The following is a 23,736-nucleotide window of genomic DNA, read 5'->3' on the forward strand; positions in this document are numbered from 1 at the left end:
ATGTTTAAACATTCTCAGACACTCAAAGTGGATTAATTATAAATAATCAGAACAATTAAAACAAATGAACCACTAAATCCAGACAGAATAATGAAGTGCTGATTGATTGCTTGAATCTTAACCTGTCCCCACTAATAATATTAGAAAACATATAACAGGCTAATAATAGTGATGTTAATACAAAACAAAGACACAACCATCCAGTCAAAAATATCATTTGAAAATTGTAAACATACAGCTGTTTCTGTAGAAAGCTACCAGTTTTACCATTAAAAATCACCATAAAACTAATTTATTCAGTCTGGCTTTTATATAGTGCTTTATATCAATTCAAATCTTAACATTACTGTATTGTCTTTTTTATCCTACTACAATTTTAAATATTTTCCTCTTATGTATTTATTTTAATATCTTGTTGCTTTTATGTGTCGTATTTTATTTTATTTTTATACATATTATTTAATTATTTAATTTTATTTTTATATTATCTTATTGGTGTGCATTAGTCTCTCAATGATAGTATATATATATATATTATAAACTACTTTTTGTCAATAACTTTTCTGCACTCTTTGAACTGCAATTTAATTGTCTGAAAGGTGCTATATAAATAAAGTTTGATTGATTGATTGATTGATTGATAAAGAACTTATTACTGGTGTGGTTTGCATAATGTCAAATACTAGTTTCTATGGTTGTTTAGGTTCACTTTATGATTGTTAATTGCTTTTGTAATTTATCCATCCTTTTTTGTGTAATTAAAATGTCTTAAACAAAGATAGGCCAGCTAATCAATACAAATAAACAATCAATCAAACAAATGATCAAATTATTAATTATTATTATAAATTTATTATGCTAAATTAAAGTCGAATTCCTTCACACAGACATAATTCTGGTTACTAGACACAAGTTTGTGATATTTCAGTCCATGCTACAGTTATCCTCCTAATCACAGTTAACCGAAATTGGCAGTAAACCTCGATGTGTCCATCTAATATTGTTTTATTTATGGTACAAACCCAGACGCCCTGCATATTCGTTATTTTTCCACTTACATGTGTCTTGCCCACAGTAATGTATTATATTGTATTTTGACAGTTGGTTCTTAACGGAAGTCTGAGTTTTTCAGCTACTTGGTTTTTTTTTGGCACTTTTCTTTGTCTGTTTCCTCGTTTCTTAAGCCAATTTGTCTTAAACACAGCTTTTAAAAATATGTGTTAAAAGTTTCCCCTCAAACAACTGCGTCTGTGACTTCCAGCCGTTGACTTCGCGTTGATTTGAACAGCGCGACCGCCGCAGTAAGTTTTATTTTGAAAATACGTACTGACTCTGACGTAATTTGCGTCATTCTGCCATGACGACACTGGCAACGGCGCTCTTCGCTCATTGGCTAGCGGCGAAATTTGAAATAGAGAGAGCCGTGGTGGTCGCCCACTGTTGTGTGTGTGTGTGGAGAAAGGTACCGATAAGCTCGTCTCTAAAAAGAAAAAAAAGAAGAATATATGTGCTGAAAGGAGTTTGCTGTCTTTACTTAAAACTGTAAGTATCTCATGTGATTTTAACTAACATGGTTGACTAAAAGAGAAGTTCGCGTGAAAGCAGAAGTCAGGCGTATCATAACCGCCATGTTATTTTTCAAGCGTACAGTTAAGAGTGTGTGTGTGTGTGTGTATGTAACATTTTTCCACGGAGATGTAAAAAGCGAAAACATAAACAAAACACGCACTGTTTTTCTTCTGGGGCGTTTTTGATGCATTTTTCTTTTGTTGCCAATAAGCATGAGGATGTGAGGATTTCCTAATTCACCTTTGTCGGATGTCTCTGATTAGCAAACCATGACAAGCAGTAATAGACCAGCACAATACAGGGCCATTGCTCTTCTTGTCATTATCTAAAAATAAATAATAATATTTATTTGTATTCTTTAAGGGTCTTCAGATAAAGACCATCATGGACACGGCTGTGCTGAGTCTCCAGAGCGTATATGATAAGCTGAGGACTCAAGTTGACCTTCTCAATGAGAACATTGAACCCAGTAAGTAGTTAATGGTTCTCGGGTTTCATCTGTTACTCCTCATCGTTTATGACCAACACTTTCCGTAAGTTGCCTGCACACACTCACACACTGCCCCCATTTGAATATTTACCCTCAACTCTTTTCCCCAGACTTCATCCAGATGGCACAGAACTTCGATGACTGCCGCCGCAGATGGCTGAGGACGGAGCACGAGCTGGGCTCCTGCAAAGAGGTGCTCACCAAAGCGGAGATGGAGAGGGGAGCCCTGGAGGTCAAGCTGAAACACGCCCGCAACCAAGTGGACGTGGAGATCAGACGGAGACAGAAGGCCGAGGCTGACTGCGAGAAGCTGGTATGTGGGGGCCAATTCCAACACCTGCTCATAGGTGTTAAATATCCTGTGAGGAGTTTTCTGACTAGTCGTTTAACAGAGTGAGATTCATTTTGATGCATCTCTATGGCATACTAAAGCAAACAGGGTCGTGAGCGATTGACCATTTCAATATGGCTTGTAATGTCTGAAACCACTCAAAGGAGGTTGGGTGTCAGATGAATAGACTGACTGCACCATGCATCCAAAACAGACTTTCAATACATTTTCCACAACAGATATTCATGACTGTTCAATCTCACTATTTACACATGTTAGGACAAATCAGTGCTCTGCCCAAAGGGGTCGCTGCTTTTGACACAAACTGAAAGTTATTCACAGGAGGTTTAAGTAAATCCACTGACATTTTTTCCTCGCACAGGATCGTCAGATTCAGTTGATCCGGGACCTCCTGACCAGCGAGGGATCCAGTAACAGCATCAAGCTGAGTGCAGAGCAGCGCTCCGCTTTGGCCTTCCTGAACACAAACTGCCAGCCGGCCGCCAACCTGAACACCAGCAGAAGGTAAGACGTTCTGTCAAACAGCATTTTATAGTTTATGTTTTGTACTTCCTGTCCATGGCCGGACACAGTTTTTATTTTAAACTCTCCTCATCGTAGTTGGATCTGATATGTTAGCTGTTGGATCTATGTCGTGTGGCACAGAGATCAGCGTTCCTGGTTGTTTACCTTGTTGATTAAGTTTCATTTGCATGTAGAAACGTCTCATACTTGAGTCAGAAGTCATATAGAGTTGTTTTTACTCGCTTACTTTAAACAAAGAACTCGCCTCCTCTAGCAACTCTGATCTATTTTTAAATTTGATGCATCCTTTGAGAAACTTCTCTGAACATTTCAATGTTTTCCATTTATGATTTTCAAAGGCTAAAATGTCTTGTCTTGTTTAGCACCAATACACCAAGTCAAATTCCTTGTATGTGCAAATGTACTTGGCAATAAACCCCAATTCTGATTCTGATGTAAAAACAATTTGTGAAGTTGTTTTGGTTGGAGGAAAATGCCACATGCAAGTAAAACTACCGCTCATCAACCTAACATGTGAATCTTTCATTGCTCCCGACAGACTGACGAGGATAGACGAGTCCGCCTCGATTTTGTCAGACATCAGCTACGACAAAACCGACGACTCTCTCGTAAGAATCCCTTTGTTCATAACTGTGTACATTTCAACGAACACGTTGTAAAATACTGTTCTTTTACATTTTGAAATCTGTGTGACAGGATTGGGACTCCTCTAACGTGAGGACAGTGCGACTGAAGAAAAGAGAGAAAAGGGTATGTTCAGTCCGCGTGCAGCTCCTCTCCTTCAATGTTTTGTCTTTGAGAAGAATGGTCTCATAATCCCTTTTGAAGTGTAGATGTCAAGTCTGCTGTTTTGATTTCAGCGCTCCTCAAGAAACCATGTCGACGGCCCTCCAATGATGTCCAAACGCTCTCGATCAACAGGCAGAACGTCAGAGAGGGTAAGATGTATTTATATTAAATCACTCTTTATATATTATCTGCCTGCTGTAAGTGCAGTAATGCTTGAACATTGGTGCACCTTGATAGCAGCCCTGGCTTGTGAAGGGGAAGTGGCCCTTTTTTAATTTGTGCAAGCCTAACCCCCCCCTGACCGTCACCAGAGACCCGGCCTCTAATTCACTACCTGTTACTATAAGGGGATTTATGGAACATAAAATGTGGCAACTCCGATTTGTCACAAGTCTTTATCCAGCTCTTATAGCTTGACTGAGTTTGGTTGTAAGTGTTATTCTGACTTTCTTGTATTTATTTGGAACAGGGAAATGAGGCCCTGGTGACCAAAACCACCGTGACTGTCCCTCCAAATGGAGGACCTGTTGAGGCCATTTCTACCATCGAGACTGTTCCTTACTGGACTCGCAGCAGGAGAAAGACTGGTAAGAGTTTCTGTATTGTGTATTAATGGTAAAACTTGTCTTTGTATACGCCCTCTGGTTAACACAATGGTGGTTTAGTACAATGATCCTGCTGGTTCACATCCAGCTGAGTTTATATAAAACACTCAATAAAACCTTTCAAATACTAAAGCTATTTTAGAGGAACCAGCACACCTCAGTCCATGTCAAATCCTCATCCACCACTGTAGTCTACTGTAACTTTGATGCTATCTTTTCCCCAAACTGCTGCATGGTGGCCAGGCGGGTATGTAACACACTGTTATTAATCTTTCATCTTCAGCTGTCATGGAGTGGGACTCTGAATCTGTCCAGTCTGAGGACGTGTTCAAGCAGCCTGTCAACCCTGAAGGAGAGATGAAAGCACAGCCCAGCACTCCGCAGAGCCACGGGAGCGTCCGCCATCACGAGTTTGTCTCCAAAACCGTAAGAATCTTCAAATGAGACGTTTCTCCCTTTTAACTTTGCATCTTCACAATGAGGTTGATTAAATTCTTATTGTCTAGCCTAGAATAAAATCACGACATGTTTTACAGTTCTGTACTTATTTTGGCATCTGACTCTCTGCTAATTGCACCCAGAATTAAAAGATGTCTAATCACCTCTCCATTTGTACTGATGCATTTAAATGAGTTCATTGTGACTGTAAACTTTTTTTAAACACACATTTCTTACCAGCCTCTCGCATGATTTTAACGTGTTTTAAAGGTCATAAAGCCCGAGTCGTGCGTGCCCTGTGGAAAGAGGATCAAGTTCGGGAAGCTTTCCCTGAAGTGCAGAGACTGCAGGGTGGTCTCACACCCCGAGTGTCGCGACCGTTGCCCCCTGCCGTGCATCCCCAACCTGGGTGCAACTCCAGTCAAAATTGGGGAGGTGTGTGAGAATATTATCCATTCCTGCAATCTCTTGATTATCCAAAGTTAATTTCCTCTCTGACATATTGTCACAGTGATGACTCTTGACCCCGTCTCTCTTTGGTTTCCAGGGCGTGCTTGCGGACTACGTCCCTGAGATGTCCCCCATGATCCCTCCTCTTGTAGTCCACTGTATCAGCGAGATCGAGCAGAGGGGCCTGCATGAGGTGAGTGGTCTTCTTCTTTTTCTCTTTGAGTAAAATGCACAAATGATAAAAGACAGAAGTTATTTCTCCCATTAAGCTGGAAGCTAGTGGTTTAACTTAGATTTGATCATCTATTTCTGGGCGATTGCGTTTGTATTTGGACTGGCTGAAAATCAGCAGATGTCTGTGCTGCTGTCTCCTCCTTCTGTTGTTTGATTTTTTTATTTTTTATCCTGTCTTATTTTCCTTGGATGGCTTCATTAAAAAAGTTATAACGGGTTGGCTTTTTTGTTCATCTTAAAGACATTTTCTGCTCTTACTTTACTTGTTCTAAATATTGTCTTCTATCTTTCTGGGCCTGACAAGGTAACTACAAGTGTTTGGGAATCTTTCTGATGAGTATTAGCCTTAAGTCTGTGCTTTGGAAGGTTTACTTTTCTTCTCTTCTGTCCTTTATGGTAGTACATTGATGTAAAACTTTTAAATTGTTTATGCCCGTGTTTAACTTTTGGATTGTGATTGGCTGCAGACCCCCGTCTTCTAGATAGCTCCTCATTAGTAAACCCAGCATTGCCTTGTGCTGGCTTCATATACAAACAGGAAGCAGCACCAGCTGTCAGGTTTTCAAATTAAAATGTTTCAAACTGAAGAGTAAGAATTTCACTTTTCATCATATAGAAGGAGCTGTTCCATCTCGTCTGAACGTCGTCATGGAAACAATTTGCGGGCACTTCTTACAGTTCAGTCTGAACGTCTTTTAAAGTTGGACTTTGCAAGCGCCCGGCCATATTTCTTGATCAGTGAAGTGGATCTGCGCCTTCAGTCTGATATCCGATACGTAAATTGCTTCAATATCAGACCCGATATAAGATCGGGTGGGTCCCGTCTCTAGTTTCAAGGCGTGATATTTACGCCCCTTTGGCGTTTATAGGGGGATGAAGTGATCTCAACTCTGTGCCGCCCTTGGAGGTAGTAACAGAGGCGTTGCAGTGGCGAGATGGGATCATGTGCGTGCATGTCTGACTGTGTGTGTATGTGGAGCTCCTGCTGTGCAATATGAATGTCTTAATGATAGTAGAGGAAACACTCTGAAAAGGTTTATTGTCACAAATGATTTGCTTGATAAAGGTCTAGCACTTTAGCACTTCATGAATATATGTCAGACAGTGAGTGTGCTAGAGTGATTTTGCAGTTGTAGAGAAAATAATAAAATGGCTACACTTGGCATTATTATTATTATTAACCTTTATTTAACCAGATAAGAACCCATTGAGATCAGAATCTCTTTCACATGGGTGACCTGGCCAAGAGGTCAGCAGCACATGTCAAAAGAACAGTTACAATGAAGTGACAGTACAGATTAACAACACAGTGTTTTCAATAAAAAGAAAGTGTGGGAGCTGTGACACAACAATAAAACAACAATTTAAGAAGCATAGCATTAAGATTAGAGGCAGGGGGGACCAGCTAGCCGGTCTCCATCCAAAGTTATTCAAACTTAACTAAAACCTAGGTGTAAACACTTACCTTTTAAAAAATTCTACAACAAAGACAAGTTAAAGAACAAGTTGTGGTTTCAAGGTGAGTTATCTGCTGGAACTGTATATTTGGGGTTCAAGTGGCCTTCAGAGTTATTTCCTTAGATCAGTGCAAAGAGTATTAGAAATAAAAAAAATGTTGAATTCTTGTATTGCTTCCCTCTCAGGCTGGACTGTACCGTCTCTCTGGCGCTGACCGCACAGTGAAGGAGCTGAAGGAGAAGTTCCTTCGCAGCAAAACGGTTCCTTTGCTCAGCAAGGTGGACGATATCAACGCCATCACCGGCCTGCTGAAGGACTTCCTGAGGAACTTGAAGGAGCCTCTGCTCACCTTCCGCCTCAACCGTCCTTTCATGGACGCAGCAGGTTTGTGTGTGTGTGTGTGTGTGTGTGTGTGTGTGTGTGTGGGGCTGGTGTGTTAAAGATAGCAAGTAGAAGTAACACAGCACTTAAAGTTTAGACAACTGGAACTTACCCTAACTTATCAACAGACAGCAGAAATGTACCCGACAGAGCCGTTAAATGAGAGTTTTGGGAGTGTTTCCTCTACTTTTATTTTTGCTATTTGTTCTGAGAAGTGTTTGGAAGTATATTCAGGCAGTGGAACAAAGAAAGAGTTCAGCTCGTTGGCCTTTTTTTCCCCCAGTATTTATTTGTCACCGGAGTCAGATACATTTTCTTTCAAGCTGTTCATTAAATCCCAAACAACCTCGGCTTTCTCGGTCTGCGCTGATGAAATTGCTTTCCTTGTTCCCTCTCAGAGGTTTCCGACGACGACAACAGCATCGCTCTGATGTACCAAACCATCGGCGACCTGCCGCTGGCCAACAGAGACACGCTGGCTTTCTTGGCGCTTCACCTGCAGAGGTGAGCAGCGACTCTCCTCACATATATTACTCCTGTAAACCTCTATGAACTCTGAATATCTCAGCGCAAAGTCAATTTGATGCCTCGCTTATTCCTGTTACACTTCACTGCTGGGATTCGATGAATTCACAGAAGTCTTTCGTCTCTCTGTATCTGACCTTTTTTTTTCCAATATTTTTCTGTCTTTCTAAACTTAATTAGACTGAATCGCTCCAGGCAGAATTTGCTTTAATAAACAACTCATGTTTATCTGGTTGAACTTGATGGTTTTAGACAGGTAAACTTTGTTTATTGGTGCAGCTGAAGCTCAGTGGTAGTCAGTTAACTGGATGGTCGGGGGTTCAATCCCCAGTTCCCGCATTTACATGTCATCCTTGGGCGAGACACTGAACCCTAAATTGACCTCCAGTTTTGTTTAAGTCAGTGTGTGTTGATGGAAAAGTACAGAAGGGCAGTTGGACACTATAGGCAGAAGCCTCTGTCATCACTGTGTGATTGTAATGTTAAAGTGCTTTGAGGTTTTATTGTCCCCTTGGGGAAATTTGTCCTGGACTCTAATCTGCCTCCGGGGTATATCCTCCCTGAGGGATCAAAACCTTAAGATATCTCAACAGTGGGATCCAATGAGAGTATTGATTCTTATCTGTGTTTCATTCAATGTCATGGTGCCACTCCTCGTACAATCTGTGGATGGAATTACAAATGTTCATTACAGTGGGGAAAAGTTGTTGATTTTTTTTTTTTACTATTAATTAAAAAGTTGGAAGTTGTTGTTTTTTTTAGGATAATGAGTCAGTACGATGAAACAAAAAACCACAGAACTTAATTGTTAGATATTTTCTTAGCGCCCTAAAGAACATTTAAAAAAAACCTCTTTTAATCTTTCAGAGTTGCGGACAGTTTGGACACGAGGATGGACATCAGTAACTTGGCCCGAGTGTTTGGTCCAACCATCGTGGGTCATGCAGTTCCCAACCCAGACCCCATGACAATCCTGCAGGATACCAAAAGACAACCTAAGGTAAGGCTGATCAAATCCCCACATCCATTACTCAGTGCAAAGCCTTTTTTTTTTTTTTGTCTGTGGTTACTCATAGATCACTAAATATAAAAACCTTCTAGTTACCTCCTGTTTGGTCACACCCGGGTTACTGTTGGTTAAAAGATTTGTTTTCAGTGCAACAGATTGTGGCTGCAGCCAACGCTTGTGAAAAGCTTCATTGTCAGAGAAGGAGAGAGGATTACATTTAGCCTTGAGCAACTGTCATCTGATGTGATCCTGAGCACGCTGAAAAGAGTTAGTCACAGTCTCTGAGATGTCTGAAGAGAAGTGACTCTCTCTCTCTGGCTTTTTTCCACCAAGTCTGAACTTCTGAGTCCCATTCATGACAGGCAGAAAGTGACACTGTCTTGTTAGCTTGTAGTCATCCTTTCGTGTGAATATATTGTTTCCTGTGACTGCTTCACAATAAAAGCCCCCACATGCTGTTGACAGCAGAGTGTAGGTGTGAGTAGGGCATTGTGTAATATTAGTTATGTGCGTGTCCCCTCGTGTTAATAGATCTATTCTTGTTAAGTGGAGCTTTCTTGTGCATGTTTTGATGTAACCTCAAATGTGTTGACTCTTACATTCCCAAGAGAAATTTCTCTTGAATAAAAAAAATCCTCTTATTTGATATGAAAAACTGAAGTTCTGTAGCACAGGCCTGCATTTATAGTTTTCTCTGAATTTATGGAATATAAGGAGTCAGTTTGATGTTGGCGGTAGGAATGGCCGACTCCCCCGCTAACAATGGGGGAAAAAAGAAGGGAGAAAAGTAAGCAGTGTTTTCTCTAGTACTTGACTGAAACAGCTTTATAACCAGGGCTGTCCCATCTATGTAAACATCTCTTCTGCTGTATTTTTGGGTGTGAAATATTGCACATTCTAACTTTAACTAAGTAACTTTAAACTGTTAATCTCTTCAGAGACAATCGGACACAAGAGGCAGCACTGAAACAAACGCTGCGTTACGAAAATGTTTTTGGTAACATTTTACAGGTCCGCAAATTTCATCGTAATTAGGTGACCTTTTTTTTATTATTTTTTTGAAATTACCCCCGAATTTCATGACAATTGGGTGAAAATTAGCACGTAACTTCTTTGAAATAATGCCTGAATTTAATTGTACGCGAGTCATAATTGGTAAGTAACTGTTTTTTCCGATTTCTTTGAAATTACCCCCAAATTCCAATGAGCAAATAATTTATTTTAAATTAAATCACAAGTCACCACAAAATGTATGGAGAATTATCCCAACATAATTATAATAACTATATTCTATTCTATATTATATTATTATATATATATATAAAAAATTGTATTCTGCTATTTCCAGATAAGCAGTTAATAAATTGGAAAACACAGTTACTTACCAATTATGACTTGCTTACAATTAAATTTGGGCATTATTTCAAAGAAGTTACGTGCTAATTTTTACCCAATTGTCATGAAATTCGGGGCTAATTTTAAAGAAATAGAAAAAAAGTTTGTCTAATTATCGTCTAATTACGACGAACTTTGCAGACCTGTAAAGTGTTAACATGTCATTTCTGCGACAATATTTAGGTTAGTTTTGATGTTGTGCTCTACTAGTGAACCTTACGTCCCCGTGGTAAAACTAAACTCTGACACTACTTAACTAATTAGTTTCAACGTGGAGTGAAGTGCGGACTTTACACCATAACTTATCATAAGACTGAACTTACACACAGAGGGTGTAACAGGCCGCTTAACTCTAACCGCATAGCTCCGCCTAGTTTGTTAGACTGACCTACCACAGCACATAAAGTGATTTCTACTTCAGAGCATCGTCTCAGGACTGTAGTCTTAGTAATTCCCCTCTGTCTCATCTGAGGCGTCTGCATAAACAGAGGATGATGCAACACGCTGAAACTGTCCTGATCTTTTAGCATTTTTATGAATCCCATAATAATGTTTTTTCTCTTCAGGTCGTGGAGCGTCTGCTGGCTCTGCCGGCGAATTACTGGGGTCAGTTTGTGATGGCGGAAACCGAGCAGCCCAACTTGGATCACCTGATCATCGAGAACGCCAACTGCTACGCCACACCTGAGAGAAGTACGAGCTCAGCTGGAAACAAAACTGCTGTTTGTTCTGCAGCGTTTGTGCGGGTCTTTGCAGGGCTGTTTGCTGCCTGATATTTCATTGTAATGTGTGTTCTGTTGTTTCAGTGAGCATGCTGGGACCTCTGACCACTCCAGAGCACCAGTTCAATAAAACCCCCTCCTCCAGCTCCTTGTCTCAGCGCATGAAGTCCAGTCTGACCCCAAGGTAAACACACAAGCTCCGACCAAACCGGCCCCGCTTTCAAACTGATTCCACAAACCCATGACCTTATGATTAATCGCCTCTTGAACTTTAGTACTGCTGATTCATATATATCAAGCTGAATAATGCATGTTTTTGTTAATACACGTTTGGAGAAAAAGCTGACTCCTTACAACGTCTTCCTCTGGAGTTAATCTTCTCTACAGTATCTCATTATCTCTCATTGGACTCTGTTTTATTGACTCCTAATAATTAAACGTCCTTATGTCTGCGCTCTGTTGTTGCAGATTCGGGAGCAAGAGCAAATCGGCAGTGGGATTCACTCGCCAGGGAAAGTTCTTTGCATCTCCTCTCCTGAAATAACCCCGAACGCAGCTGAAGCCTAACCCTCCATTCACACACTGCAAGAACCACCATGTAACCATTAACGCATAACCTTGTACTGCTTCGATAACGACTAATATTACGGGTTTTATAGCCCTCTTACTTATAAGTGTAATATTTCACAACAATCCAAAGGGTTGCCTTTTGCTGATTTTATGTGTTTGTGGAAGGATTTTTTTTAACCAAATAGTAGTTTTTCTATATCTATGCACATCTGTGTGTCTGTAGAGCTTTTTCTTATTGTCTACCAAGACATTCTTATTTTGCCTCAAAACAAATGAGAATGTACTTCATTGTAGTTGTTTTTTTTAAATGTGTGCATAGGTTGACATATGTACAGTTTTATTGTGACCAGCTTTTACATTTAATCATTTCCTTTTGCAGTTTTTCAACTCATGTGTCACTCAGAAGTTGAAGAATTGATTCTACGGCATTTCATTTGAAGGGTGTAACTGAGTGTGTGACTGTGCGTAACATAATCATTCTAGTTTTGATGTTTGTTGTTCACTTCCATTGAGTTTTCATCGTCTCTACCCCCCCTCACCCCTGTGAATTGTGATGTAAATATTTAAATTGCTCAGGCCCCTCTTCTTTGCAGAATGTCTCTGTGGTACTGATGTGGGGTTGTTACCATAACAACACCATTAGGCAAAGATATTCTCAATCATTTGCAAGACTAACTGAGATGAATGCTTTTTGCAAAAAAGAAAAAGAAAAAAAAAGTTGAGAAGGGGACCAGAATTTGCAAATCTTTACGGCCCTTATGCTTCCAGTGTATCTCCGCTCTGCTCTGCCAGTGATCATTAGGAGAATTATTCACTGCTTTATGTGTCGGGCTGTTATCTCTGGAGGAGCACAGTGATCTCACAATGTTTATTTCTCTGTAGCGTTTGTACTTTGGGAAGCTCCTTGTGAGTAATGGCAATTAAACTGTATAATTTGGCCAGTTCAGTTACTGCTGCATGATTTGATGGCATTTAGCATACTTTTTATACACACTTTACAAGTCTTGTAAATTATAAAATACATTTCCAACCCTCTACTCTGTGTTTGATGTGCTTTCTGTTCATGCTTAGTGTGATTGCTTTGGTTTAGAGTCTGGATTTGTGATCCAAGTCATCATATTGTATTATGAATAAGAAGACAGGCCTTATAGAGACAGATGCTCCATCCTTCAGTTGTGTAAGGAAGACAAACCTCCCCTCCCCTAAAAGATACAATGATGTGTACGAAAAACCCAAACATTTTCTGATTCTGGTCTGTTTCTATGCTCACTTGTTAAATACAGTTTTTGGCCTTTGCCTTCATTGGATAGGACCGTATGTAGAGACAGAAATATGGGAAGAGAGTGAGGATGACGTGCCAACACAGATTTAGGACTTGGCTCAAAACTGATGTCCCATTGTTCTCAGTTATGATGGTAAATCAGGATTTTTATTGCTTATGCTGTAGGTTGGCAAAATAAGTCTTTTGAATACTTAATTTGGGGCATAGTTTGACAACTTAAAGATGAAACGATTGAGTGTTATAAAAGATGTAGCCCCACAGAGAGGAGAATCAACAGTACGGAAACGAGGCAGTCTGGGAGTCTCCAGAAGGTCAACACTTGAAGTTGTGCTCATGTTTTAACCCCTAATTTCTCAGGAATGGTTTAAACCAGTGGTCCCTCACTGGTCTACCCTCAGGACCCACCACCACATCCTTATCTAGGAATGGTGACCCACACTTTTTATTGTTTATTTAATGAAAGATTGTGCAGTTTGGACTTCAGATGGAACAAAAGCGCATCATAGACTTCATGCAAAAAAAAACATTTTGGGTCCCTACCCGCCAGTTGAGAATCACTGGTTTAAACTAAATAACAAAATAAAGGAAAAAGTCTCAAACCCTGTCAACACAGCGTTCTCATAGCTGAGTGAAGTCGGTGTAAACTCCAGATTGTTTGTTTCTAGGAATGCCAGAATAGATGTCAGAAAGTATTAAACTAAAATGAAGTCGTTCCACAGAGAGATCTTTTACAGAAAGCTATCCTATAAAGACGAGCTTTGCTGAATTGGAAACTTAAATTTAAAGAGTTACAAACATCTTTTTTGAGGCGTTTATTGATTCAACAGTTGATTAAATATTCAATCATTACAACAAGTAGAAAAAAAATCAAAATTTGGGCCATGGCCAGAGCAGAGGAGTCTTCCTGATGTAGTCCTGGAAGTCCGGGTCGGATCCCCACTTCTTCATCGCCTGCTTCTCCAGGATGGGAATGCCGCTGACATATCGCAGCAGGAACCAGACGAAGAGAGGCGACGCCGCGCTCAGGTACTGAGAACCCTGCATCACCGAGGAGGCCGAGAGCCAGAGACCCGACCACTGCAGGATCTCCCCGAAATAATTTGGGTGTCTGCTGTAGCCCCAGAGTCCACTCTGGATGAACTTCCCCTGGAGGAGGAAGAGTAAAATTGGTTATTACAGTCAGGGTATTATGCGTTAATGCAGTTTAGGGACACATTATTTATTAATTTTTTTTAAAGATTTATTTTTGGGCTTTTTGTGCCTTTAATGGAGAGATAGGACAGAGGACAGAGTCAGAAATCAGGGAGAGAGAGAGAGAGAGAGAGAGAGAGTGGGGAACGACATGCGGGAAGGAGGCCACAGGTGGGTTGTGAACCCGGGCCGCCCGCTTGAGACGACAGCCTCCAATACACGGGGCGCGCGCACTAACCACTGCGCCACCAGCGCCCCAGGGACACATTATTTATTAATTAGTCACGCTCTAAAATCCTGTTATCTAGTTGATAATAAAAACTGCTGACTGTAAAGCACAAAACCTAATGTCCCTCCCTGTTTTCAGAGGATGAGAGAAGAGAGTTAGACTGAATTTGTATGAACTTAATGAAGGGAGAAACTATTTTTTGATGTTTCTGTATGTAGGGAGAAAATTGAAAATGAAGATGACTGACTTATTAAAGCTCCTGCGTGGAAACTTGGCTCATGTTGATTTTGGCGCCCCCCTGTGGAGCAAGGGGGGACTGTTTCCTTTGCATCAACCTAATCACTGTTTATTTGTATTTTATAGTTAACTTCTGTGTGTTTTTTTGTGTGTATATGGACTCTGGCGGGGGTGATACGGACTAATATGACTTACAGCGTTATCTGGGTCACGCTTGAAAAGCCATTTCTGCTGATCGGCAATCGCTTCGGTAGCAAAGCCGAGGCCCCAGATCGTCCAGCCGACGTAGTCCCTCGTTCCCAGAGGCACGTCCCGCTTCTCGCTGTTCAGCATGAGGGTGGGCAGGAGGGTCATAAATACCCACAATGCTGTGAGAAAAAACATGGGAAACATCATTCATCTTCTGCCACCATGTTTGCTTCCATACTTCCTCAGACTAAAATGATCTAACCAACACCTCCTCCGCCTTGAATGTAAATGAGAGTGATTTATTCAAGGTAACCTGGCTGAGTTGGTCAAGGACTCCTGGGGTAAATAGAGGAAGGCTTTTCACTTTGCCTGCAAGTACCTTGAATGGTCCAGTACACAAAGAAAGTCCCTGGGCTGTCTCTGACTTTGTTGAACCGGCGATCATGACCGTCCTTCAAGATCCGCATGAAGAGGAATGTTCCCAGCCTGCACGGAGAACACGGTTAACGTCTGTTCACATTAACTAAGGCATTATTCATTAACCAGACGTTATGGTTTTTCATTCATTAGTTCCTCCTCTGACCCCTCCAAGAACCCTCCAAAACCTAACGTACACGAGGCTTCATGCAAGAAGATACAATCTGCATTCCTGTAGGGGGTTTTATTGATCTGCGCAGGGGGGTTTCACTTTGTCTTTATCACTGCTGTCTTATTTACCTGAGCCCCCACGCTGTCACACACCCTGTCTGCACCGTCTGACGGACATGACTTGCTCCTCCCCAGATACGACTCAGGTGGGCGAGCAGAATAAATGTGCCAGATCCTGTTAATGAAATAGAGAGAGAGAGAGAGAGAGAGAGAGGGAGAGAGTGAGAAGTTGCAGATTCAGGAGTGGCTGGGACATGGGTATGTCCAACAGCCCTGCGGAGTGCGTAAGGCGTGTTCAATAAATCTTTTACCCAGGATACTGCAGACGATTGGTTCCAAAGTTCAAGGGTAAAATATCCAGGAGCAGAGCGCGCAGGGCAGAAAAGAAGAAGAGGACGAGCGCAGGAGAAGTGTCAAGGTGATTCATTTGGGGGGAAATTATAAAGAAGTCGCTCACTGGTGTTCACAGGTAAGTTGCACTGTACGATCATCTGCATTAAGGCCTAAAAGCACCTCCAATGACTTTGCAAATTTCTCGCTTTATTCCTGGTTGAGCACTTAACTTTTTGTGCACAGAACCTGTCACAGGTGTAACTCGCCTTTTGAAAGCTCACAGTCAAATGGTTCACATTTAAAGCTTAAAGGCTGTGGTTTAAGTTTATATTAGTGATAACATGCTATGTAGCATAATCTGCCAATTCGCTAGATAAGTCAAAAATCAAAGCATGTAAAAGGCCAGGGTGACGCCTCCTAATCGCTCATTCTCAGCTCCAAACAGCCCAAAAGCAAAAGTAATTCGGCAACCACATAAGAAGAAAAATAAGCAGAAAATCACAAAATAAAAAAATTGAAAATGTGGATTGTTTCCTACTTTATATATATTTTTTAAAAATTGTTTAATAGTTACAGATTCATTTTGTCGGTCATACGTTTGTCTTTACAGATATTTTGAATGTTTAATAGGACTGTTCGTGTGCTGTTTGACAATTTTTATATTTGTCAGTTAAATGTTTTTTTAATGCAAAGGTAATAACTTTAAAACAATAGAAAGTCTCAAAAAGCCGCCATCTCTCTCTCTCCCTCATAAAAAGGGTCCCAGGATCCCCTCTGTACGCCCCTGCTGACTCCGGGTCATTAAAGTTAAGCTGATTGGATCCTCATCTTAAGTTGAAGGAGGAGCTTTCTTGGCTGTTTCACAACAAATCTCTTTTAGATAACAGCTTTTATAACTACAAGGTTACAGTTCAACATCTGAATTCAGCTAAAAAAAAGTGAATTTTAAACTTAAATCACTGAACAGCTTCACAAAAATAAATAAAGTGTAGTGCCTATTGTGTGACTCGCTTTCAAGTAAAGTCCAGTTTTTACCGATAAATAAATACTAGTACCAGTCTCCACATGGCTTCAAATGAACAACAAGGGAGACAAAGTAAGCCTATGTTGGCCCAGTTTTGTCCACATTACCTGCCAGGTCATAAAACTTCTCGGTTTTGAAGGCAGCAGCCAGAGCCCAGCCGGCCCACTGGATGCCCAGGTCTGTGACGGCACATTTCACCAGAGTGCTCCCCATGATCAGGTCCTGCAGGTCGGCGAGCAGCGCCGGGATGTGATAGTTTGTCATATAAAGCCACTCCTCCAACACCAGCAGCAACACAAAAAAACCCCACTTTGGTTAAAGTTCACCGCCGCTGCCATTCGACTGCGGGGAGTGGCTTCACCGCGGGGCACTCTGGGTATTGTAGTTGTTAGAGGATCAGAGCTTTAATCAGATTTCCAGAGGTGCAGGGAGCCTGTAAGATCAAGTGTCTACTCAATCTAATTCGCAACATAAAAAATGACATTAATCGGAGTATTTGGTGCTGCATAAATATTGTGAAAATACACTACACAATAATTGGTTATGATACAATGAAATATTTGTAATTTTAGCAGAACTGAATTACATGACTTGGCATACATTCAAAAATTACAATATAGTAATATCATATGGGGCTGTGAGTGGTGTAATGGCATCTATTAGATATGTTCCCATAATGTTCTTCTACCTTCTGTTGGTGATAATTAATGCTCATGTAGATGGATAAAGGGAAGTTGTGTTTTTGTATCCACATTTTTGTTTTTACTTTTGATTCTGTGGCTTTTATTTTGTGTAATCTAAAAATGATCAGATAACAAAGATAGATCATATAAAGTGCAGAAAGAGACAGAAAGCTTATTTGAAGCCTCCACTTCCTATAATAATGTTACATTAAAAAAAACAACACATAGTTAACATACAGAAAATAACATAACAAGATAAATATGTACATTTTTTAATGAAGAATAAACATACAGTAAAAATGACAATCAAACCTAAACTAGTAATTGTCCATGTACGAGGTTTATGAATAGCTGCATGTGAGTGTGAGTGTGAGTGCAACATCAATTTTTACACCACCACAAGAACAATAACCTCCATTCCTTGTCATCCCCTAATCTCACTCTCCCCAGTTTTTGTCTCTATCCACTGTCCTATAGAATAAAGGCATAAGAGATAGACCTTTTGTTACCAGGCGATGTAGTTTTGTAATGCTTCTCCTACTTATCCTTCATCATCAGGAATAAACACAATCAAGACCAAATATGGCTGAGAACACGAGTCCAAAAAGCAGCTCCGGTGACTTTGCCAAGAAATTCCAGAGGCGACTGAGCAGAGGCAAAGAAAAGGTGACAGCGTGCAAAGTTTGCTTTTGTTTTTCCAAACATCGAGGGGAACATTCTAATTTCTATTAACCTGCTGTAAGCTCTGAGCTATGTGTTGTTGTTTTTTTTCTCCTGCAGGTGCTGCAGAGGCTGGGAAAGTCGGTAGAAACCAGAGACGACCACTTTGAACAGTCCCTCCAACATTTCATGGACCAGCAGGTAAATCCTTCACCTGCTTTATGACGAGGAGGAGGAGGAGGAGGAGACTTCAAAACAAACATCATCCCTGCTTATTTAACATGTTGGATGATTTATCACCTGTATACTGAGGGAATCAAACATCATAACAATAACACATTTAAAGCCTGACAAGCATGCAATCCTCCTGTATCTGCAGACTGATGGGAACCGCATATACAAGGACCTGAGGCACTACATCAACGCAGTTAGAGGTAAAAAAAAAAAGTGTGTTTAAGACGCTGCAGTGTGGCTGATATTGGTCCCCTGCATGTCCCCTTGTGAACAATTCTGCTTTTTACAGACATGCGTGAAGCTTCGAGACGACTTTCCCAATCTCTGTTTGATGCTTACGAACATGACTGGGCTGCAGGGGAAGACCTGGGAGCCATTGTGGAGGTGTGTGTATGATCATCTGTGATTATATAAATCCCAGGGGACGGTATAGATGCTGCACTCTTCATGTTGTACAAGTTCTGCGAGATTCTCACATCGCCATGGGGACCAAACACCCCATTCGTTCCCCCCCCCCCCTCTCTTTATACATAATTAATGTGATATTTATGCTGCGCCTCTTAATCAGGGAGAGGATCTCCTGTGGAATGACTACGAGGTGAAGTTAATGGACCAGGCCATCCGCACCATGGAGTCCTATGTGAGCCAATTCCCTGATGTGAAGGTAAGGCGAGAGTATAAACGCAAGCAGACAGAATGTGAATACACACAGACGGACAAAAGGCCTGAGAGAAAACCAACACAGACACGCACACAGCTTTCATATCCACATAAACACACACACACACACACACACACACACATTATACCTGTCTTGTTCAATCTGTAGGAGAAAGTGGCCAAGAGGGGGAGAAAACTGGTGGACTACGACTCCTCCCTGCACCAGCTGGAGGCGCTGCAGACGGCAAAGAAAAGAGATGATGTCAAAATAAAAAAGGTTCTTGAAACACTACACTCCTCTTTAATTGTGTATTTTAACCCACAAGTGTTCAAACACTAATTCAAAATGTTCACTCTGCAGGCAGAAGAAGACATGAACGCTGCCAGAAGTGTCTATGAAGGCCTCAACAACGACTTGAAGGATGATCTGCCTCAGCTCTTTGAAAGGTCTGATAGAATATTTACTGTTATAGAAATTTCTGAATAAAGGTGTGCACATTTTGTTACATAACATTTTTCATACTTTTCCCTTTGTAGTCGTATTGGCTGCTACGTTTCAGTGTTCTCATCTTTATCAAGCTTACGAGACGTCTTCCATAAAGAAATGAGCAAGGTACGTTTGGCTCTGCATCAGCTTAAGTTGGACATTTTCAGTGTTAAAAGGACGTTTTTTTTTCACACGTCCTTCTCTTTTTTTTTTATTCTGATTATTTTCTAGCTGAGCCTGGATCTTAACAGCGTGATAAAGGAGCTGCAGGCTCAACATCCAGAGAACGTGTTTGCTGTGAGGGGAATGCAACGGTAAGCTCAGATTTTTTATCTGAGATGTTGAAAGATTTTAAGAAAAGTAAAAATTTGGCCCGTAATAGTTTGTCCTAAAAAATGATGAAAGCTCAAGCTTCTTTTTTTTTTTTTTAAACCTTTCAGATCACAAAACACTGTTTTAACTTCTTTACTGATAAATCTTTGGATGTTTTGCATCCTGCAATAATTATAAATCACTTTTTTTTAATTAGATATTTAAATGATGATGAAAAGATGATGTCTCCACGTGGGGATAAAAGAAAAACATGCAAACCATTTTAAGGCTAAATGTTAACTTTTGAAAGTGTCATCAGCGTTTGGTCGTTAGAAATGAAAACATTGCTGCAGCTTTCAGTAATTAAAGCTCTTGTGAGGAGTATCTTGCTGGTTACGAAACAAACTGAAATAAATAATAATGCCTCTTCATGACCTACCAAAGCAAACGAGACGCTCAGTGACAACACAGAATATTTCTATACTTTTATTTGCCTGTCACTCCTGCAGACGAGGCAATAAACACCTTGCTGCTGATACATCTGTTTTAAAGTTTTAACACACCAAAGATTCATTATGAGATCATGTTTCACATTTAAGATATAAAGTACGAGTTTACTTTTGTCAGAAAACACAACTTACACATGTACAGGAAGAGATCAGCACAGAGACATAACATACTCTTTGTCCACAGGTGGCAACAAAACTAGTAAAACCTGAAAGATTAACAGAGGAGCTTTAAGATACTTTGCAGTTAGACATTAGCTTAATACTGGAAATGTGACCTCAAATTATATTTCAAAGCTTTGATACAGAACTAAACAAAATTATAGTTTATGTTTGACCCAAAATGTAGAAAGTTTTAATTCAAAGTGTTATCAGTAAACACGTCCGACCTCTAAATCTCCAAAACAAAGATCAAATTGAGGCCTTTGACATATAGCAACGGGTGGCCTCCCTTGACAAATGAGATCTCTGGTCTCAATGGGACTCACCTGGATAAATAAAGGTTAAATAAATAGTCAGGAATTAGTTGCAAATGAGAAGCTTACAACTGTTGCTGTAAATTCCTGCCTTGCTTTGTGTCTGATCTAACTTTTGCAAATATTTCAGGTATGGCTCCCTGAAGAGACGATCTATGATGTCTCCTAAGGCCTGGAAAGCCAGCTTCTCCGAGTTCCACAAGAGCTACAGTCCTAAACCCGGACAGAGGTTCAGCTTGAAGTCTCCGGACAAACCCAGACACAGCACCCTGTCCAGAGAGAGCAGCACCCTCACAGTCACACCGCAGTCATCCATTCTGGAGAGCCCCCCCTCCGAGTTCAGTGATCTTGATTCCCAGTCGATTCACAGTGAGACCCCCAGTTCTCCATCCCAAGAGGATTCTGCGGAGGGCGCAGCTGGGAGCAAGCCGAGGTCAGGAGAAGAGAGCGGTCAGGTGGAGGAGAAGGATGAGAAGGAAGAAGAGTCCGAGCCTCCCGGAGAGTCTGATAATCAGGGAGATGGTGCCAAAGCTCCACCAAGTGACAGCAGCTCTGAACTGAACAACTCCTGTGATTCAGAGAGTCTGGACATGCAGCTGTCTGCAGCCGGCGTCGGCGCGCTGCACATTGAGGAGAGAGAGGACAGCCCGGTGCACCTGGAGAGTCTGAAAGCAAACGGACTGGAGAACGGGGAAGTGTCTGGGTTTGACTCTGACATCAAAGACCTGAGCGGTCCACACAAGGTTCGTTACTCGATACACACGCAGCTGCTTCTCCTTCATGCATTGTCATCTGTCAAGGACCTCTTGTGTGACGTCACTTTTCTCTTTTCTAGGATGATCCTGCAGAAAACCAAGCTTCTCCAAACGTCAGAAACACTGTGGTTTAGAGCAAAAAACACTGGGGTTAGTTTGTTTTTAATTCACATAATCTGCCATTTATTATAGCCTTAACTGTTCAACTCATTCTTGAGCTGTTAATAACTCTGTGTTTGTTTTAAACAGAGAGGCTGAGAAGAGATGGAAGTTAACAGCTGCACAAAAGAAAAAAATGTGGAGACAGCCGCACTGAAACTCCCAACTGTGTTGTAATGAAATATGTGCTGTGCGTTGACTTGTTGGAGTTAGATTTTCTATTGAACTTTTATCAAAATCACTTGTATGTATACTTGTCGCTCAGAGTCTGGGTTAAATGTATTCTGTCATTTTTTTTTTAACAGTTGTCTTAATTATCTTTTAAAGTAAATATAGCCTTTACAATTCTAAGTGCAGGTTGATTTAGTCATAAATATTGATTGTTCGCTAACATACATGCAGATAGGATCACATTGTTAGTGCTTTCTTACTGACGACACATCGTTGCCTATTTGCAGATCTGCTGTGCTGTGATGTTAGTGTCAAACTTTTCGCAGACAAAAGAGTACTTAAAGGCAATTTAAATTATTTTTTCTTTGTTTTGAATTTATATTAAGCATTTTTGTTCACAGAATTTCAGCATTTACAAATTTTTAAGCTTAATTTTCAACCTTAGTTTGAATCGGATGTAAGATTATGGGATCTTTTTAAGATGGAAATCTGTAACTGAGATGAACAATCATTGTGTGATTCTGAACAACAATCTTTGTGTCATGTTCATACTGATATGATTAGTTTGAATGATTTGATGAATAGTGATGAATATGCAAACACTCAATGCTACTCTCTGATGTATACAATAAATTATTAAAATGCAGTTATTTAAATATAATGTGTGCACAGCTGTGTTTGCTCGTCTGCCAGTTGCGGTTAGACAAGATAGGAACAAAAACGAAGAACTCTCACTCAGCACCATATATACTGTATAAAACATTGTCTGAATTTCAGTGACATCACCCATTGGTTACTGCAGGAGAATTTTGAGGCCAAACTGTGGTGGGCGCCATAGTGAAAAGAAAAGGCTGTTTCCACCTAACTTTCAGTTTATCTAGTAACAGGCAAAGAGGTGCAGCTGCATTAATATGGGGTCTAACGGGGATTGACCATAGACTTCAAAACTCATGGACAAAGCCTGTGTGACCCGTCACCCATTTGGTTTCTAAAGGGCTGTTTTGAAAGCCTATCCAGGGCGGATGCCATATTGGAAATGCTGACTCTGTCAAATTTACGGTCAACCTAACGACAGACGAGGAGCTGGAGCTGAGGCGGGCCTTAAGCCTCCTAACAAACCACTGCAGTTATGAAAAAATTCACTCCTCCGTGTGTACCAATAAAGACATTAACTATTCAGACAAATGTTTTTTGAGCCAGGCTGTAAACATGTTATGAGTGCTGTCAAAAATGGGCATTCTAGTATGTGACTTATTGAGGCTTTTGGAGCTATAGCCTCAAGTGGACACTCGAGGAACTACAGTTTTATGCACTTCTCCGTCGGGCTTAATTTTTCTATAATGGAAGTAGGCGCTTGCTCAGCACAGAATAATCTGACTTCATACAGAGCCCAACTTGCATAGATGAAAATTCTCAGTGAAAGTTATTATCTATACACAACAATTTATATTGACCCCTACCTCTATTTATATATTATAAATCCCCCCAAAATAGTCTAACCCTAGTAGTTAGTGTTTACTGGATTCATTCATCAATGCAAATATTTTTTATTTTCTTGTGCTACAGTCAATATTAAAGTTAGAAATTAAATTTGATAATTTTTTTTAATCATATGTGCAACATTCAGTTCTTTAACAATACAACCAGATCATAATTTAAATTAAAATGTGTTTCTTAAGATGACCGTCCCCCCTTTACAAATGTGCATATGAGCCAAAAGGCCACTATTTGGCTTAACTTGTAATTATCACTATAGGGAATTTTTTTGTAAAGCTAAACAATATTAATTTTTGTTTGGTTCTTTAGAGGTCTTTGATACTTAACACAGGAAATTTGCCTTAAGAGGTTTTTAAGCAACGGAGTAGGAGAACAGGTTACGCTCTACTCTGGTCAACATTTTTAACCAAGGAGTGATACATTGCTCTGAAATGAAGATCTTTGACGCGCAGAGACAGAAAAGGGGGAGGAAAAGGGAGGGGCGGAAATCG

The 23,736-nt window shown here is 40.5% G+C and overlaps 3 protein-coding genes across 3 annotated transcripts; 2 read left to right on the forward strand and 1 right to left on the reverse strand.

Annotated features, from left to right (window-relative positions):
• The first annotated feature begins 1,406 nt into the window (after window positions 1–1,406).
• Window positions 1,407–12,544, forward strand: racgap1 (Rac GTPase activating protein 1). The gene is made up of 17 exons (XM_061057897.1): window positions 1,407–1,542; window positions 1,933–2,038; window positions 2,170–2,372; window positions 2,773–2,915; window positions 3,475–3,544; window positions 3,633–3,686; window positions 3,797–3,874; window positions 4,195–4,312; window positions 4,614–4,756; window positions 5,039–5,203; window positions 5,316–5,411; window positions 7,096–7,294; window positions 7,690–7,795; window positions 8,684–8,816; window positions 10,787–10,913; window positions 11,027–11,126; window positions 11,411–12,544. The coding sequence occupies exons 2-17, from the start codon at window positions 1,954–1,956 to the stop codon at window positions 11,484–11,486; spliced, it is 1,896 nt and encodes a 631-aa protein (XP_060913880.1). The 5' UTR covers window positions 1,407–1,542; window positions 1,933–1,953; the 3' UTR covers window positions 11,487–12,544.
• A 1,034-nt stretch (window positions 12,545–13,578) lies between these two features.
• On the reverse strand, window positions 13,579–16,966 carry si:ch211-210c8.6 (uncharacterized). Its single transcript, XM_061057899.1, has 5 exons — window positions 16,753–16,966; window positions 15,358–15,463; window positions 15,020–15,126; window positions 14,647–14,819; window positions 13,579–13,940 (listed from the first exon to the last, which is right to left on the reverse strand). The coding sequence occupies exons 1-5, from the start codon at window positions 16,907–16,909 to the stop codon at window positions 13,662–13,664; spliced, it is 822 nt and encodes a 273-aa protein (XP_060913882.1). The 5' UTR covers window positions 16,910–16,966; the 3' UTR covers window positions 13,579–13,661.
• Window positions 15,547–22,409, forward strand: bin2a (bridging integrator 2a). Its single transcript, XM_061057898.1, has 12 exons — window positions 15,547–15,757; window positions 17,887–17,994; window positions 18,109–18,189; window positions 18,368–18,422; window positions 18,512–18,606; window positions 18,791–18,886; window positions 19,052–19,159; window positions 19,244–19,329; window positions 19,420–19,495; window positions 19,601–19,683; window positions 20,794–21,406; window positions 21,499–22,409. The coding sequence occupies exons 2-12, from the start codon at window positions 17,911–17,913 to the stop codon at window positions 21,550–21,552; spliced, it is 1,431 nt and encodes a 476-aa protein (XP_060913881.1). The 5' UTR covers window positions 15,547–15,757; window positions 17,887–17,910; the 3' UTR covers window positions 21,553–22,409.
• Window positions 22,410–23,736: the final 1,327 nt, after the last annotated feature.

This window comes from Labrus mixtus, chromosome 15 (assembly GCF_963584025.1).
Source record: "Labrus mixtus chromosome 15, fLabMix1.1, whole genome shotgun sequence".
Taxonomy (NCBI): domain Eukaryota; kingdom Metazoa; phylum Chordata; class Actinopteri; order Labriformes; family Labridae; genus Labrus; species Labrus mixtus.